The sequence below is a fragment of the Pongo abelii genome, chromosome 5 (genome assembly GCF_028885655.2).
Source record: "Pongo abelii isolate AG06213 chromosome 5, NHGRI_mPonAbe1-v2.0_pri, whole genome shotgun sequence".
NCBI classification, from domain to species: domain Eukaryota; kingdom Metazoa; phylum Chordata; class Mammalia; order Primates; family Hominidae; genus Pongo; species Pongo abelii.
This window is the reverse complement of record NC_071990.2, coordinates 90,021,002-90,038,304: the sequence shown is the minus strand read 5'-3', so window position 1 is coordinate 90,038,304 and position 17,303 is coordinate 90,021,002. Positions and strand designations below refer to the sequence as shown.

The 17,303-nt window shown below is 42.2% G+C and overlaps 1 protein-coding gene across 1 annotated transcript in view; it reads left to right on the top strand.

Moving 5' to 3' along the window:
- Window positions 1–7,968: 7,968 nt before the first annotated feature.
- GABRR2 (gamma-aminobutyric acid type A receptor subunit rho2) overlaps window positions 7,969–17,303 on the top strand; it is a 58,271-nt gene continuing 48,936 nt past the window's right edge. The window contains exon 1 of the mRNA XM_009242084.4: window positions 7,969–8,736. Coding sequence (XP_009240359.3) covers window positions 8,549–8,736 — 188 coding nt within the window. The 5' untranslated portion in view covers window positions 7,969–8,548. The remainder of the gene's footprint in view (window positions 8,737–17,303) is intronic.

The window sequence follows — 17,303 nt, the reverse complement described above, 5'->3', positions numbered from 1 at the left end:
TTTTTTAATTGGAAGTATATGTAAGGTTAATGCATTTAGTGAACCTGACTAACAAAGACTAATGTGCATATTAACAGATGTACTTTTTAAGGTTTTATGGGAGGCTGTGCATTGCTCAAAAGCTGTTGGGAACACCTTCTGAACAGTTGCCTTCAGAACTAGTTTGAGCTGCTCAATAAAACCAGTGACTTTACTCATACCTTGTTTTTGACCAAAGGTTGTATTCTTTACATCATCCAGTCTTGTTTCTCATCCATTCTACCTCCTGGAATATTTCTCTCACATCTTTCCACTTCCCTAACTAGGCACTATCCTATTTAGCTATTAACTCCTCCAAATTGGTGCAGTAACCTCCTAACAGGTCTCTAGTCTCACCCCATTCCTTACATTGCAGCCAGAGTTTTCAATATACAGACCTGATCCCTTCTCTCCTGTTGCTCTTAGATAGGGTGAAACCCTTAACATAAAGCACAAGGCTGTGTGTGACTAGAGTCCCACCTAGGTTTCTGGCATAATCAGACCTCAGCAAATGCCTCTGGGGCCTTCCCACAGCTCTGACCTCGATCCACTGGGGCTATACCCTGCCCTGAGAAAAATGAGCAAATAAAGTTATACCATCCACTACCTCACACCATATAAGAAAATTAACTCAAAATGGATCAAAGGCCTAAATGTAACAGTTAAAACTATAAAATTCTTGGAAACTTAGTAAACGTGACAATGGAATATGCAGTGGTTTCTTAAATATGATATCAACAGCACAAGCAGGTCTGGCATGGTGGCTCAGGCCTATAATCTCAGCATTTTGGGAGGTGGAGGATCACTTGAGGCTGGGAGTTTGAAACCAGCCTGGGCAACGTAGCAAGACCCTGTGTCTACAAAAAATTTTTAAAAAATTAGCCTGTAGCCCTAGCTATGCAGGAGGTGGAGGTGGGAGAATTGCTTGAACCCAGGAGTTCGAGGTTACAGCGAGCTGTGATAGCACCACTGCACTCCAGCCTGGGCTACAGAGCAAGATCATATCTCTTAAAAACAAAAACAAAAACAAAAACAAAAAAAAGAATACACACACACACACACACACACACACAAGCAACCAAAAAAAAAAAAAAAAAAGAAAATTACATTTCTTTAAATAAAAAACTCTTGTGTGTCAAACAACACCATTAAGAAAGTGAAAAGACAACACAGAATGGGAGAAAATATTTGCAGATCACGTATCTAATAAGGGACTTGTATCTGAAATATCTAAATAATTACAATTCAGTAATAAAAAGGAAATAGCCTGATTTTAAAATGGCAAATAATTTGAATAGAGATTTCTACAAAGAAGATATCCAAATGCCCAATAAGCACCTGAAAAGAAGCTCAACATCCTTAGTCATTAGAGAAATGCACATCAAAACCACAATGATTCTAGTTTACACTCACAAGGATGGTCAGAACAAAAAAGCCAGATGGCAAGTGTTCGTGAGGATGTGGAGATACTGGAACTCGCATACATTGCTGGTAGGAAGGTAAAATGGTGCAGCCACTTTGAAAAACAATTTGGTAGTTCCTCAAAAAGTTAAATATAAAGTTACCATATGGCCCAGCAATTTCACTGCCACATATAATATCCAAAAGGAATGAAAACATTTACACACAAACTTGTACACAAATATTCATAGCAGCATTATTTTTAATAGCCCAAAAGCAGAAACTCAAATGCCCAGCTGATGGATAAGCAATATGTTATATCTATACAATGGAATATTATGGCCATAAAAAAGAATGAAGTGATGATATATACTTCATTGATGAACCCTGGAAACATTATGCTGAGTGAATGAAATCAGATACAAAAGGCTGCATATTATATCATTCTATTTACATAAAATGTCCAGAATTGACAAATCCATAGAGACAGAGACTAGTATTGGTTGCCAGGGGCTGAAGGGAATGGGAAAGGGGAATGACTTCTAATGGGTATGAGTCTTCTTTTAGGGGAGCTGCATAACTGAATATTCCAGTATTCCAAAAGCCACACATTAAAGGGGTGAGTTTATGGTATGTGAATGATATTTCAATAAAGTTGTCGTTAAAAAAAATTATACCATCCAACAATGGTTTTCTCCTGACTGTAATTACAATAATTGAACTATTGATAAAAGGGCTTTAAAGTAAAAGATTGGTAGGACCTAAAGTTGTCTACATGCAACAAAACAAATATTTTTTGAAAACCAACACCTTAAGCTGCCTTTGCAAAAATTATAACTGAGAAAATTATGACAGTAAAAGAGATCTGACCTGACTCTTATCTTGCTTCTGACCTCCCAGCTGCCCTTGTTCATTCCTGGGCGTAGGCTAAACTAACTTTGGGAGGAGCTTAGTTTGTAGTTTAACTTTGAAACAAAGACAGTAACGGCCCTTTTCCAAAACAAGCCCCCTATCCACCAAATTATCTTGAAAGCCACAATCCCTGAGTTTTCCAGCAGACTGATTTGAGTAATAATAAAACTCCAGTCTTCCATACAGCCAGCTCTGCATGAATTAAACTCTTTATTCCAATTCCCCTGTCTTGATGAATTGGCTCTGCCTGGACAGTGCGCAAGGGGAACTTGTTGGGTGATTACACATCCAGGCACAATCCTAGGGTTCCAGCCTGTCCTTTATAAGCTTATTCCAAATGGAAGTAAGGAAAAGAAAGCTCCTTTGAACAAAATCTATGGAAAAGAACTTTAATAGGCCTCATGCCTCCCACTACCAAGTCTTCAGGAGGAGTAGGACTTTTAAACAAATTCCCTTGATAATTCTGAGGCGTGGTCAGATTTGGGAACCACTGAATTAGTCCCTGTAATGAATTACTCCCAGCCTCGAGTACCTATTTAACCCATTGTCATTTGGCTTCCTGCTGCATTTCACAAGTGAAACTGCAGTTACAGAAGTCAGGAATGATGTGCTGTTGCCAGATCTAGTAACCTATTTTCTGCCTTTGCCTTGCTTGACCTCTTCACAGCACTGCATGTTGACTACCCTCCTCCTTGAAGCTCTTTCTTTGGTTTTCATAGTCAATTTCTTTTCTAGTTCTTCTGTAAGAAGAAAATAAAATTTTGGAACCTCCTAGATTTATTAAGCCACCGGGGAAAGTTAAGCCCTGGAAACTGACTCACAGCACATGGCTGTTTTTCCTCTCTGGTACATGACCATTACTTCCTGACCTTTGTGTTGAAATGTTATACGCTAACCAGACACCTCATTCTTCATTCAAACCTAGACTAAATAGTGCAGTGATAAACATATTGTAAGAGTTAAAGAAAAAGGAAAGAAACATGAAAAGTGGCTCAACAGTCAAAGACAGGTTTGTTTTGGAGAATAAACCTGAGAAGGGCTTCTGGCTGATTTTTTGGTCAGGAGTGTTCTCTCTTACAGACTAACGATATTTAAGGGTTTAGGAAGAGGGGAGCTTATCCTAGGTTCAGAGTGTTTCTATGTGAGGAGAAGGTTACTGTGGGGTTGAAATGTCTCTGGTTGGAGAGGAAGCTATCTCCTGGTTGGCATGTTTCTGGTTGGAGCGGGTTTATCTTAGGGGTTGGAATGTTTCTGGTTATTCTGACATTAGCCATTAGGCTGATGTTTTGGGGCTGGATTTAGGCAGTTTTGTTTTTTAATCAAGGTAAATTTAAAATAGTGGTGTTTGTCCAAGATGGTGAAGCTCCTGCTCTGTTACATATGAGTGCAGGTATCTTTTTGATATCTTTTGGGTATATACCTACTAGTGGGATTGCTGAATTGAATAGTTGTTCTATTTTTAGTTCTTTGAGAACTATCCGTTCTGTTTTCCATAGAGGTTGTACTAATTCACATTCCCTTTTCTCTGCATTCTTGTGAACATCTTTTGTTTTTAGACTTTATAATAATAGCCATTCTGACTAGCGCAAAATGGTACCTCATTGTGGTTTTAATTTGCATTTCTCTGATGGTTAGTGATGTTGAGCATTTTATTTTATATGCTTGTTGCTGCTTGTGTGTCTTCATTTGAAAAATGTTCTTGTCCTTTGCCCACTTTTTAATGGAGTTACTTGTTTTTGTTGTTGTTGAGTTCTTTGTAGATTCTGGATATTAGCCCTTTGATGCATAGTTTGCAAATATTTTTTCTTACTCTATGGGTTGTCTGTTTACTCTGTTGATTGTTTCTTTTGCTGTGCAGGAAGCTTTTTAGTTTAGTTAGGCCCTGTTTGTCTATTTTTGGTTTTGTTGCACTGGCTTTTGAGGACTTGGTCATAAATTATTTGCCCAGGCCAATGTCCAGAAGAGTTTTTCCTAGGTTTTCTTCTAGGTTTTTGTAGTTTCAGGTTTTATGTTTAGGTATTTAATCCATCTTGAGCTAATTTTTGTATACTGAGAGGTATGTGTCTCGTTTTATTCTTCTGCATATGGCTATCCAGTTTTCCCAGCACCATTTATTGAAAACAGTGTCATTTCCCCAGTGTGTATTTTTGTTGGCTTTGTCAAAGATCAGTTGGTTGTAGGTATGTGGCTTTATTTCTGGATTGTATATTCTGTTCCATTGATCTATGTGTTGATTTTTATATCAGTGTTATGCTGCTTTGGTTACTACAGCCTTGTAGCATAATTTGAAGTCAGGTAAAACCTCCAGCTTTGTTCTTTTTGCTTAAGATTGGTTTGGCTATTCAGGCTCTTTTTGGTTCCACGTGAATTTTAGAATTTTTTTTTTCTAATTCTGTGAAAAATGATTTTGGTAATTTGATAGGGAATGCATTGAATCTGTAGATTGCTTTGGGCAGTATGGCCATTTCAACGATATTGATCCTGCCAATCCATGAGCATGGGATGTTTTTTCATTTTTGTTTGTGTCATCTAGGATTTCTTTCATAAGTGTTTTGTAGTTCTTAAAGAGATCTTTCACCTCCTTGGTTAAATATATTCCTAGGTATTTTATTTTATTTTTGTAGCTATTGTAAAAGAGATTGCCTTCTTAATTTGGTCCTTGGCTAGATCTTTACTGGTGTGTGGGAACACTACTAATTTCTGTACATTAATTTTGTATTCTGAAACTTTACAAAATTCATTTATCAAATCTAAGAGGGCTTTTATGGAGTCTTTTTAAATTTTTCATCATCCTCCATGGTTGGATTTTGTGGAGTTTTTAGGATTTTCTAGATACAAGATCATATCATCAGCAAACACGGATAATTTGACTTTCTCTTTTCCAATTTAGAAGTTTTTTATTTCTTTCTCTTGCCTGATTGGTCTGGTGAGGACTTCCAGTACTATATTGAATAAGAGTGGTGAAAGTGGGCATCCTTGTCTTCTTCCACTTCTTAGAATGTTTTCAACTTTCCCCCATTAAGTATGATGTTGGCTGTGGGTTTGTCATATATGAGCTTTATTATGTTGAGGTATCTTCCTTCTATGCCTAGTTGGTTGAGAATTTTTATGATGAAGGGATGCTGAATTTTATCGAACACTTTCTCTGCATCTATTGAGATGACCACATAGTTTTCCTTAATTCTGTTTATGTGATGTATCATGTTTATTGATTTGTGTATGTTGAACCATCCTTGTATCCTTGGGATAAATCCTACCTCATTATGGTGTATAAACTTTTTGATGTGCTGTTGTTTTCAATTTGCTGGTATTTTGTTGAGGATTTTTTGCGTCTATATTCATTGGGAATATTGGTCTGTAGTTTTTTTTGTTGTTGTTTTGTCCTTGTCTGGTTTTGGTATCAGGGTGATACTGGTCCCATAGAATGAGTTAGGGAGAATTCCCTCGTCCTTGATTTTTTGGAATAGTTTCAGGAGGATTGGTTTTAGTTCTTTGTATGTTTGGTAGAATTTGTCTGTAAATCCATCTGGTCCTGGACTATTTTTGTTTTTGGGAGATTTTTTTTATTACTGATTCAATCTTGCTACTTGTTATTGGTCTGTTCAGGAGGTCTATTTCTTCCTGGTTCAATCTCAGGAGATTATGTGTTTCCAGAAATGTATTCATTTCCTCTAGGTTTTCTAGTTTGTGAGCATAAAGCTGTTCATAACATACTCTGATGATCTTTTGTATTTCTGTGGTATCACTTGTAATGTCTCCCTTTTCATTTCTGATTGTGTTTATTTGGAGCTTCTCTCTTCTTTTCTTGGTTAGTCTAGCTAGTGGTTTGTCAATTTTCTTTATCTTTTCAAAAAAACAACTTTTTTTTTGTTGTTGATCCTTTGTATCATTTTATTGGTCTCTATTTCATTTAGTTCTGCTCTGATCTTTGTTATTCCTTTTATTCTGCTAACTCAGGGTTTGGTTTCTTCTATTTTTCTCATTCCTTGAGGTGCCATAGGAGGTTGTTAATTTGTGATCTTTCTACTTTTTTGATATGGGCATTGAATACTGTAAATTTCTCTCTTAGCACTGCTTTTGTTATATCCTACAGGATTTGGTATGCTGTACTTTTTTTCATTTCAAAAAATTTTTAAATTTCTGTCTGAATTTCTTTGTTAACCTACTGATTGGTCAGGCTCTCTGCTCTTCTTTCACAAAGAATTGGGGGGGACTCTCTGGAATTTTCCTATCTAAGAAAGTTTAAATGCACTTAAGAACCCCTACCTAGGGATCTCACAAAATAACCAGGAAAGATCAACCATCTGAGAAGAGAAGAGACTGGGAGTCCTCACTGCACCCAGATAGACTTTTCATCTAGTCTTCTGAGGGCAGCTTTAAGAGATTACCTGTTGGACTTTATCTGTATAAGACAACTTTAGTTCCTGTGCAGCTCCACCCCTCACTTTCCTCCTGGGTCCATTCATCCTCCCTAATGATTTACTGTCCCTCAGAAGAATTGCCTACATCCCCCATCTCTTCCTTATGAAAAAGGGTATAGAAACGTCTGTACCATGCTGGGTAATTGGGTAATCATGATGTGATTTTCCTCCATGCATGTTAATAAATCTGTATGCCTTTTCTCCTGTTAATCTTCCTTTTGTCAGTTGATTTTTCGGTGATCCTCCATGGGGCAAAGGGAAAGCTTTCACTTGGTCTTTACAGCTCCATATCTGTTTCTATAGTCTAGAAATAGAACTAGACTTTCTCCTCAACTCCAGGCTCATGCTGTAGCTTCCTTTTTTTTTTTTTTTTTTTTGGAGACGGAGTCATGCTCTGTCGCCCAGGCTCAAGTGATTCTCCTGCCTCAGCCTCCCGAATAGCTGGGATTAACAGGCACATACCACCACACCTGGTTAATTTTTGTATTTTTAGTAGAAATGGGGTTTCACCACGTTGGCCAGGCTGGTCTTGAACTCCTGACCTCAGGTCATCCACCTGCCTTGGCCAAAGTGCTGGGATTACAAGTGTGAGCCACCGTAGAATTCTTGATATTATTGTTGACTTCTCTCTCTCTCACCTTCTACTCTATCTGCACAGGCACCAAATGTATGCTACCTCAGAACTAACTTGAGTATCTCACTCTTCTGTCTTCCTTTCTCTTCTCCCTTCTTCCCTTCCCTCAGAGCAGGACCTTATTCTCTTTTGTCATCATAAGTTCCCTGATTTGACTGATCCCAATTAGGAATTATTTCAAAAATAAAGTAGATCATGCCATCTTACTTTGCTTAAGGGAATCAAAGAGCTTCTTTTGATTCTGTCATTTACACATAGTAAAATCCCAGTTCTGTTTCACTTATGGCTATCCCACCTTCTGATCTCCGTCCTCATCTCCCTATGTCTCTGCCATGAAATTTTCCATTGCCAGGACATAGCAAGCAATGAGTAGTTTTTAAACATATTCTATTTTGTTCATAGGTTAGACATAACCACACGTATCTCTACAATTCTAATGTGCTTAATTCCATATCCCAGGATAGGAATAAAGCCTAATTTATGATTGATTTTATACATTTTAGGGTTAAAGGCCAAAGTTAACTTAATGCTTATGGTAGGAAGAAAAGCTTACATAATCATGAATTTTTGATTGATGTCATCCTTGAAACTAAACATGTATTTTATGCTTTGATGTTTTCACTGGAAAAAGTTGATCTATGTTTGTGAGAAAGGAAGTGTCCTTGCTCATAGGCAAAGCATATTCTCTTAGCTCCATAAATAAATCAACCCTAAGGAAACAGGTCATTCATGTTTACTCAACATTTCATGAACACATTTATATACCCATCTAAATGTCTGCCAAGTCTTCTCTGCAAATCTGCTTGGAATCCGAGCTGACCCCCTGGTGGATGGGACAGACTGGTTTTATGCAGCCAGAAGATGGACCAATAATCTCAGCACAAAGCTGGCATGTTCAAGAGATTTAATTTTTTATATAACAGCTTTAGCCAAAGCTATTCTAGGATTCAGTGGAAGCAGAATTTCATGAGAGGACAAACTTCTTGACTAATGGCCAATCACTAATCAGCAGGGAGGGCAAAGCCTGGTGTTTGTGTCAGGGCCCGGAGTGGAGGGGGTGAGTGGGGCATCAGTATCAAATAGTAAATCGGGACAACTAGCCTGGCCAGCCTTGCCCTCACAGCCCCTCAGAGCAGCCCGTCAGGAGGCAGCAGATGGATCAATGGTCAAGTCGGGGGGGATTTGCTCTGCCACAGGCTACTGGAAAGCAGCTTTTTGCCTCACAGACGTCCACAAAATGCCTTATTTTACAAGACTCATTTTGTTCTTGTTTTGCTTGATGGTTCTCGTGGAGAGCAGAAAGCCCAAGAGGAAGCGATGGACAGGGCAGGTGGAAACGCCCAAGCCAAGGTAAAGTCATGGGTGGGAAAGGAGGGAGGTTACCCTGCATAGTAGCAGCAGCAGTGGCACAGTGGGACGGCTCCCCAGGGGGCTACAGGTCCTACTGCGATATCGCCCTATGAGAACCCAGCTACTTCGCTGAACGCAGCCTCTCCCTGGGCACACATACTCCATGTGTCACAAGCATTGAGAGCAGAACTAGACTGGGGTGAACCTTCCATTCGGATGCCTGTGTTCAGCCAAAGCATTTTGATCTGAGGCAGATATAAATAGTTGGAGACGTAGTGGGTAAAATCATTCTTTGTACAAATCCCGTTGTGCTGCCTTGTTTCTCCGAGTTACAACAGATGACCTGCTAAATAATTACACTCAAGTATTATGGGGAGAACTGTATATAGGAACCTAGCCTGAACTATTAAGAAAAAAATGCATATGGGAGTTGTCTTCCTTAAATTATTTGCTAGAGAATAACTTTGTAATGATATTGGGTTTCATTTTACTGTTTTGAATCTTAGAAGAGGTGTTCAGAAATTTGCTTAATTATCAGAAATATATGTGTGAACAACAGTGAATGCAATTTCATGACGTAATGGAGACATTCCCAAGAAACAGTGGCCCAGGATCTGCATTCAAAATCATTACATTACAAATCTAAGTTCCTTAGTAAGTTTATTTTGAATTGGCATATGAAGCATCATACTCCAGGCCTGAAGTAGACATAAGGACTGTTAGACATGGAGATAAGAAAAGAGCAAGGAGCTAAGATATAAACGCCATGTGTGGCATGTTACACATTTATTTTCCATTCTACTAAGCATCAGATAAACTAGTGGTTTTGAATATAAATTAATATCTTGAGGCACATTTTCTAGGTCAGTCCCCAAACATTTTTGATCATGCGCTGCTGTCAATGACAAGTTTTTGAAACTGTACCTGTAATACATGCATATTTACTTACAAATCACATACATGTGCTGTTATGTATGTTAAAGTTTAATTGATTTCTTATTTTTAGAAAAAAAAAAAGACCCTGAATATAAATAAGAGTTACAGCCTCTACTTCCAGTATCCCAGTGGCAACTGCTGCTCTGGGAGAGGTAATTACTCTCTTTTGTTTATTTGTTTGTTTGTTTTTTGAGATGGACTTTCTGTCACCCAGGCTGGAGTGCAGTGGCACAATCTTGGCTCACTGCAACCTCCACCTCCCGGGTTCAAGTGATTCTCCTGCCTCAGCCTCCCGAGTAGCTGGGATTACAGGCGTGCACCACCACGCCTGGCTAATTTTTGTATTTTTAGTAGAGACAGGGTTTCGCCATGTTGGCCAGGCTGGTCTCAAACTCCTGACCTCAAGTGATCCACCCACCTTGGCCTCCCAAAGTGCTAGGATTATAGGCAGGAGCCACCACGCCCAGCCTATAATTACTCTCTCTGGAGCCTAGTCCTACTCAGCGGAAGGCAAACAGATCAAAACCCTCCAGAACAATGGGAAAGAGGCCCCGCTCTGAACAACCCATGCGGGTTGGGTTGCCAGAACCATAGGCTGTTAAACTGGAAGGAGCCTCAGATGTCATTGGCCCAGCAAGTCCCCTGAACTCTAATTTTGGGAAACGTGAATGGCTGTTGAGTGAAATGGGGTTCCAGGGTCACCAAAACGTGGAAAACCCTGGTTTAGACCATTTTCAACAGATGTCTTTACAGCAGAACTTTTAGAACCTTTGTTATGCAAATAGGCACTGTGAGAATCTTGAAGAGAGGGATAAATTATGCAGTGCTTCTCAGAAACAACTAAAAAATCCACAGTTTTTTGGAGTGTCTTGTGGGATTCCTACTCCATGGAGCACACACTGGGAAACTGCCCAAATCAACTCATTTGACAGATGCTGAAATGGCTCAGGGGCATGAGTAAGTCACACGGCCTGCTAGTGGCTTCCCAACACTAGAATGTAGGTTCCTGATTTACTTAGACTGGAGGAAAATCTGTTCAAAACTGTCTATTCTGTAAGAACTGGGGTTCAGCACAAGTCCCTTGGGGTGCCCAGGGACCCCACTCAGCAGCCTGGGCTGTGGCGGCACCTCCGTTTCACTTTTCCTCAGAAGTCCACAGTCTCATTCCCAAACCTGCGCATGAGCCTGGGCACAGCTGGGCTCTGACTCTTAGCGGGGAGGAGACTTTGTTGAAATCCAGCCCATGAGGTGTTAAAGTGGGAAAAGATGAACACATACATTTCAAGGAAGTAAAATATTTATTGAACTGAGGCTGGGGAAAAGGACAGGGAATGTGGTTCTGGGCCTTTCTGCATCCATGAGAATGCACACACAGTCAGACAGTCAACAGGGTGATGCCTCCTTGTGAACATTTCAGCCAAGCCTCTGACAACTTATTTTTCCAAATTACTTTCATTATTGACACGCAGGGGTCAAGCTATACGAACAAATAAGAAAATGACCAGCCCCTTTCTGATTACAGTCTTAGAGCGCTTTCTCTCTTTAGGACAGCTCCTTTTCTTAGAAGTCCTGTTCACACACAAACTCTCATACACGGTCACACTCACACACATACCACACGCCACATGTGTGGCTTCACGGGCACCCACTATGCACATGGTCACCCTCACACATGCACACTGTGAAGACTTCTTTGAACCTGGAAGCCTTCCCTGCCTCACCCCGGCCAAGGCATGCACACAGAACAGTGATTCTGCCCAGCAGCTGCTTTTACAAAGACTGGCCCCTGTTTTCTGCTGCTTTGTGTCTCTGTGTACTAAATGGCTGCAGAGTGAGTCTATTTCCTCTTGGCTGTTATTGGTTTTGCTCTGTTCTCCCAGCTCTCAGCCTCCCAATTTTATCCCTACTCCTCCTGGCCTGCTGCCAAAGTTGGCCTCCTGACCACACGATTGCCGTTCTTTCTTGCCAAGGGAGGCACTTCTCCCTTGAAAGCTGACGAATAAACCAGACTCTGGGCTGTACCCTGGACAGTACTGTCAGGCCCCTGCAGGTCTCAACGTGGAGCCCCCTCTGTAGCTTCCTTCCCCATCTGCTGCCTCCTCAGTACTCCTACCTCGGCCATCCTTTCTGGGTCTGCATTGTGGTTCTGTCCGCTGGAGGCAGGAGCAGCTTTGCTTTCCAGCCACACAGTGACCGTCATCCACTGCTGAGGGTCTTGGCAAAGGAAAAGGAGTTGGGAATTCAGGAAAATCAGCTTCAGACCCTGGTTCTGCCGCCGTCTAGCGTATGTGGCCATGTTTCCTGCTCTCTCTGAACCTCCGTTTCTCCAGCTGAAAAGCGGGGTGGTGAGCCCTTCCCCATGGGGATGATGTGAAGATGGGGTGAGGTCTGCCTAACGTCCTGCAGTTCAGGGCCTGCACAGGGAGGAGGGGCATCCACAAACACCTGGTTATCCTGGTTGCTGTTATTGCCAAAAAACCACAACACGATGACACCAGCCCTGCTTCCAAAGGCATAGAGGATCCATTTTTCTTCTTCCCTCACCCCTCACCCAAAGGCTGGGTTTGAGGTTCCATGAAGATCCTAGCTGCCCTGCCATGGGTGGGTGGGGGCTCAGGAAGGAGTCTAGGGTCTGAGGGCTAAGACTGTGTGGGCCATCTCCTGTGAAAGGATGAATGGAGAGCATATGGCTCACGCAAATAGCCCAAGGCTCAGGATCTTAGTGGCTTGATCTCTTAAAAAAAACTCTGGGCCCTCAATGGCAGTGAGATTTAAATCTCTTTCTTGTTGGGGTGGGTGGCATTCTGGGACTTCCGCTCTGCTAAGCCTTTTCCTAAATGGATGTAAAACTGTGCTGACCAGGAGGGATTTACTCCCTGTGAGTCAGAGGGGCAGTGAGCCGGCTGCACTTACGGTTTAATGTCTATGATCTGCTAAGCCCTCGGGCTGAGCTCTTCATCTGCCTTCCGGAGGCGTCTTTCATGGGGCGTCTGCACATGGCCCCTCACACAGTCACTGCCCAGAGACCCAGGCCTGGCCCCACTTGATTCCTGGAGGCAAGGCTTGAGGAAGAGATCAGTGTGTGTGAAAGCTCCTTGGCAGCACCCAACCATGACGACACATGGCTTAAGGGGGCTGGATGGTCCCGTATTTCAGCCATAGAGGAGGAAGTTAAATTGGACTTTCCTCTTTGACCTGTGAAGCTATAAAAAGCGGATCTTATCATAGCTTCCTCTTCCATCTGCCTAACACTCTTCATTGTCTTCCCATTGCCTTTGGATAAAGACAGAATTCTTAAGACGACTCTCAAGGCTCTGCCTGGCCTGGCCTCTGCTTGTCCCCACAGCTTCATTCTCTTCATTCATTCCCATCACACCCCCCACCCCATCCCGCTTCTCATCTAATGCTCACTCATTCTTCAACCTACGCCACTTCAAACCGAGTGCGGCCCAAACCAAACTATGCATGCATTGATTTCAGATGCCTATAGGATACTTAATTAGGGATGTTGAGTTAGGAATCAGATATAAAGGTTGAGAGTAGACGGTAGGGATTTAAGAACATCAGCATGTTGATTTGATGACAATTTAAGCCATCAGCTTAGGTGAGTCTGCCAAAGAGAAGGTAGAGAGAAGACGGCTGGGACGAGGTCCTGGGGACACTGACATTTAAGGGATGGGCTGAAGAATAGGGGGATGCTGCCATGGAGAAGCGCCCGTCAGAGAGGTAGGAAGAAAACCAGAGTACTTTGTCCTGAAAGACACAGTTTCTGGCAGAAGCACGGACCTTCCTGTCTGCAGCTGCGGAGAAGCCAGACCTCAGCAAGAGCACCTGTAGGACCAGGGGTTGGGCATAAGTAGGCAAAAGGGCTTGGAGTGAGGCAGCACCAGCAGCCTGTGGAAGATGGCTATTTGGAAGAGTTAATTATTTACTGAGGGGAGAAATAAATTGTTTTTTTTAGGTGGAACAGTGAGGATTTTTAGGGCAAAGAAACTATTCTATATGATACCATAATGGTGGATATACATCATTATACATTTGTCCAAACCCAGAGAATATCAACACTAGGCTGTGGATGGTGCCTTACGCCTGTAATCCCAGCAGTTTGGGAGGCTGCAACAAGAAGATCTCTTGAAGCCAAGAGTAATATAGTGAGACCCTGTCTCTACAAAAAAAAAAAAAAAAAAAAAAAAAGAAAAAAAATTAGCCAGGCATGGTGGCATGTGCCTGTTAATCCCAGCTGCTCAGGAGGCTAAGGTAGGAGGATCACTTGAGCCCAGGAGTTTGAGGCTGCAGTGAGCTACAATTACACCACCGCACTCCAGCCTGGGTAACGGAGCAAGACCCTGTCTCTAAAAATAATAATAATAATAAGAAGAAGAAGAAGAAGAAGAAGAAGAAGAAGCATGGGTGCTAATGCTAATGCTGTGTCAATAGAGGATTATCAATTGTAACAAATGCACCGCCCTGGGGGGGATGCTGATAGTGGGGAGGCCATGCATGTTTAGGGGCAGGGGGCATATAGAAACTCCATACCTTCTGCTCAATTATGCTGCAAACTTAAAATTACTCTAAAAAAAGGTCTTAAACATTTTTTTAAAAAAGGAAATGTTTAAATAATATAACCAACACACCTATATTGCCATCACTTTCCATGCATTTTGCATGAATTGAGAGCTAGAGGAAGATGTGGAGTTTAGATAGGTTTTCTGCTTAGTTGGAATTCCAGGCAGGAGAGCCTAGAATCCAGCTTGAATACTGATGAGAATGAGCCGTGAAACGGGGAGAAGCTGAGGAAGCTGCGGGGAGGGGGCATGAGGGCAGGGTTCAAAGGACTCTGTGAGAAGGGGCGTTAGGCACTTCTGCTGAGCCTCAGTTACCTCACCACCTACACGTCTGGAGGATGTGCAAATAGGGCGGGACAACGTGGAGGGCAGCAGCAGGGTGGAAGGACGAGAGGGTGGGTGAGTTTGGAAAGCAGATGTGAGAGTGGCTGAGCGAGATGGCTGCCAAATGGGAGGCTGTCCTCATGCAAGTCAGGCTCTCCTCAGGACATTTGCTCTGCTGTTTTCTCAGAATTACTTCCTTCAGGTCCTCTCATGACTCCCTCCCTCCCTCTAGGACTCGGAAGAATCACCAGTCACCTCATCTAAACAGCCCTCCATTCCAACCCATAGCTCTCTATTCCTTACCCTACTTTGTCACATGATTTATCTGTCCACTGGTTTATTGTCCACCTCCCCGACTAGGTTGGAAGCCCTGTGAGGACCGTGAATATATGCCCTCCCCATGGCTCGGGCAGTGTCTGCACAGAGTAGGGGCTCTATAGAAACGTGTGTCTGCACAGAGTAGATGCTCTATAAAAATATGTTGCACAAATCAATTTGAGTCTAGGAATTGGGGAACTGTGTGACCAGGGTGTGGGACAACTGTCTGTGTGGATGTTGACATCCTCAAGGTTGATGGGAGGAACTAAATGGAGAGCAAGAGAAGCAGGTGGTTCCTGAACCCTCACGGGGGTGGGGAAAGGACTGGGAGGTCTGGGGCAGTGAGAAGCTGGGCCAGGCAGTGTTAGGAGTAGGGCTGTAAATCGGAAAGCCCTGGCTTATAGGGGAATCTGGGGCAGGCAGGCTAAATTTTATACTAGCACCAAACAATAAAACTTTTGATGATTATGGAAATGTTATTTATTTATTTAATTTTTTTTTAATTATCACACTACACTGAGATAATGGAAAGGTTATACAGCTGCACTGTTCAGTACAGTAGCAACCAGCTGCATGGGGCTATTGAACACATATGTATGGCTAGAATAATGGAAAAACCAAACAGTCATTTATTTAGCTTTCATTAATTGAAATAGCCATATGTGTCTAGTGACCACTTTATTGATCAGTGCAGCTTTAGACCTCCCATTGAATTATGCCATCTGGGCAGAGCCGGTGAGGAATGAAACTTAAGGATTTCATAGGAGGATGCCTCCAAGATCAGAACCTCAAGAGAAGAAACCATCACTTTTCTCTTACAGAGTTTAAACAGGAAACACACCTGTTGCCCTCAAAAGTGAATGAAGGCCGAGCACATGGCTCATGCCTGTAACCCCAGCACTTTGGGAGGCCAAGGCAGGTAGATCACCTGAGGGCGGGAGTTTGAGACCAGCCTGACCAACATGGTGGTCCCGTCTCTACTAAAAATACAAAAATTAGCTGGGTGTGGTGGTGGGTGCCTTAATTCCAGCTACTTGGGAGGCTGAGGTAGGAGAATCACTTGAACCCAGGAGGCGGAGGTTGCAGTGAGCTGAGATCAAACCATTGAACTCCAGCCTGGCGACAGAGCAAGACTCCATCTCAAAAAAAAAAAAAAAAAAAAAAAAAGTGAATGAAGTATGATAAGAACAGGGAAGAAAATAGAGGTATATGTAAATAAACAATGAACACTCAAAACCAAATTTCCATTGATTTTTAAAACCTTCAATATGCTGCACACAACAGAGTCACAGGCTCTGAGGGCTCTGGTTTCTTCAGCAGGTGAGTTAGCAGTTCCTCACTTGCTACCCCTAAGTTGTCAGCATCAACAGGTACCCTGGGCAACTCTCAGGATGCCGCCAAAGGCATTGGATTAAGGCTTATCCTAGTGGTTCTCAAAAGTTGCTCTACCTTGGAATCACCCAGGAGCTTTAACAAATTTCCAGTGCTGAGACCTCCATCACAACCAGTCAAATTCAAATCTCTAGGGGTGGGATTTAGGCATCATTGGTTTTAATATCTCCCCAGGTGATTACAATCTGTAGCTAAGTTTGAGAATCATAGGTCTAGCCAACAAAACACAAAGCCACATAGAATTTATTATCATTAAGGTATTGCAAGATCTAAAAATGCTAAGTTTGGAGTGACAGTGATTCTCAGCCTTGATCGCATGGGAATAGCTGGGGAATTCACCCCAGAGAGGTGAATTTGATTGATCTGGGGTACAGCCTGGGCATCATGGTTCTTAAAAGCCACTCGAGATGATTCTAAAGTGTGGTTAAGGCTGAGAAGCATCTGGGTTACAGATGATGTTGACCAAATGTACTAGAATGGAATTGGTTTAAATTTCTCCTAGAAGTTGTTTGTGTGGTCATGTTGCTACTGTTTATTGAATGCCTGCTACATGCCAGGCATTGTGCTAAGTGCAATGGACACAGAGATAAACCCTAGCCTAACGCTCTTAGAAGGCTAAGTGAGACATGTACACAAAGTAACTTAAGTACCAGGCACAAACCAAAAGCCTGTAAGAGGAACAGGTAATGTACTGTGGATTAGCCTGGCTGTGTGAAGGTTCCTTCTCTTCCTCCTTTTTCTTCTTTCCATCTTTTTTCTTTTTTCCTCTTTCCTTCTTTCCTTTTCTCTCTCTCTCTTTTTTTTTTTTTTTGTTTAGTAATAACTGTCGGCAGATAATTGCCTTAGAACATTTTGGATCTGACTGCTTTAGTGTGCAGTTGTGGTGAAGAAAATGATCTGGAAAGAGTGAGTGTGAAAGAAAGAAGAGAGAATCACTCCTTTGCCGTCATCTGGTTTAGAGGAAGGACTGACCAGGGCTGTGTCCTGGGCTCCAGCTCTGGGTGCACCACCTAGCTGGGTGGTCAGAGCAAC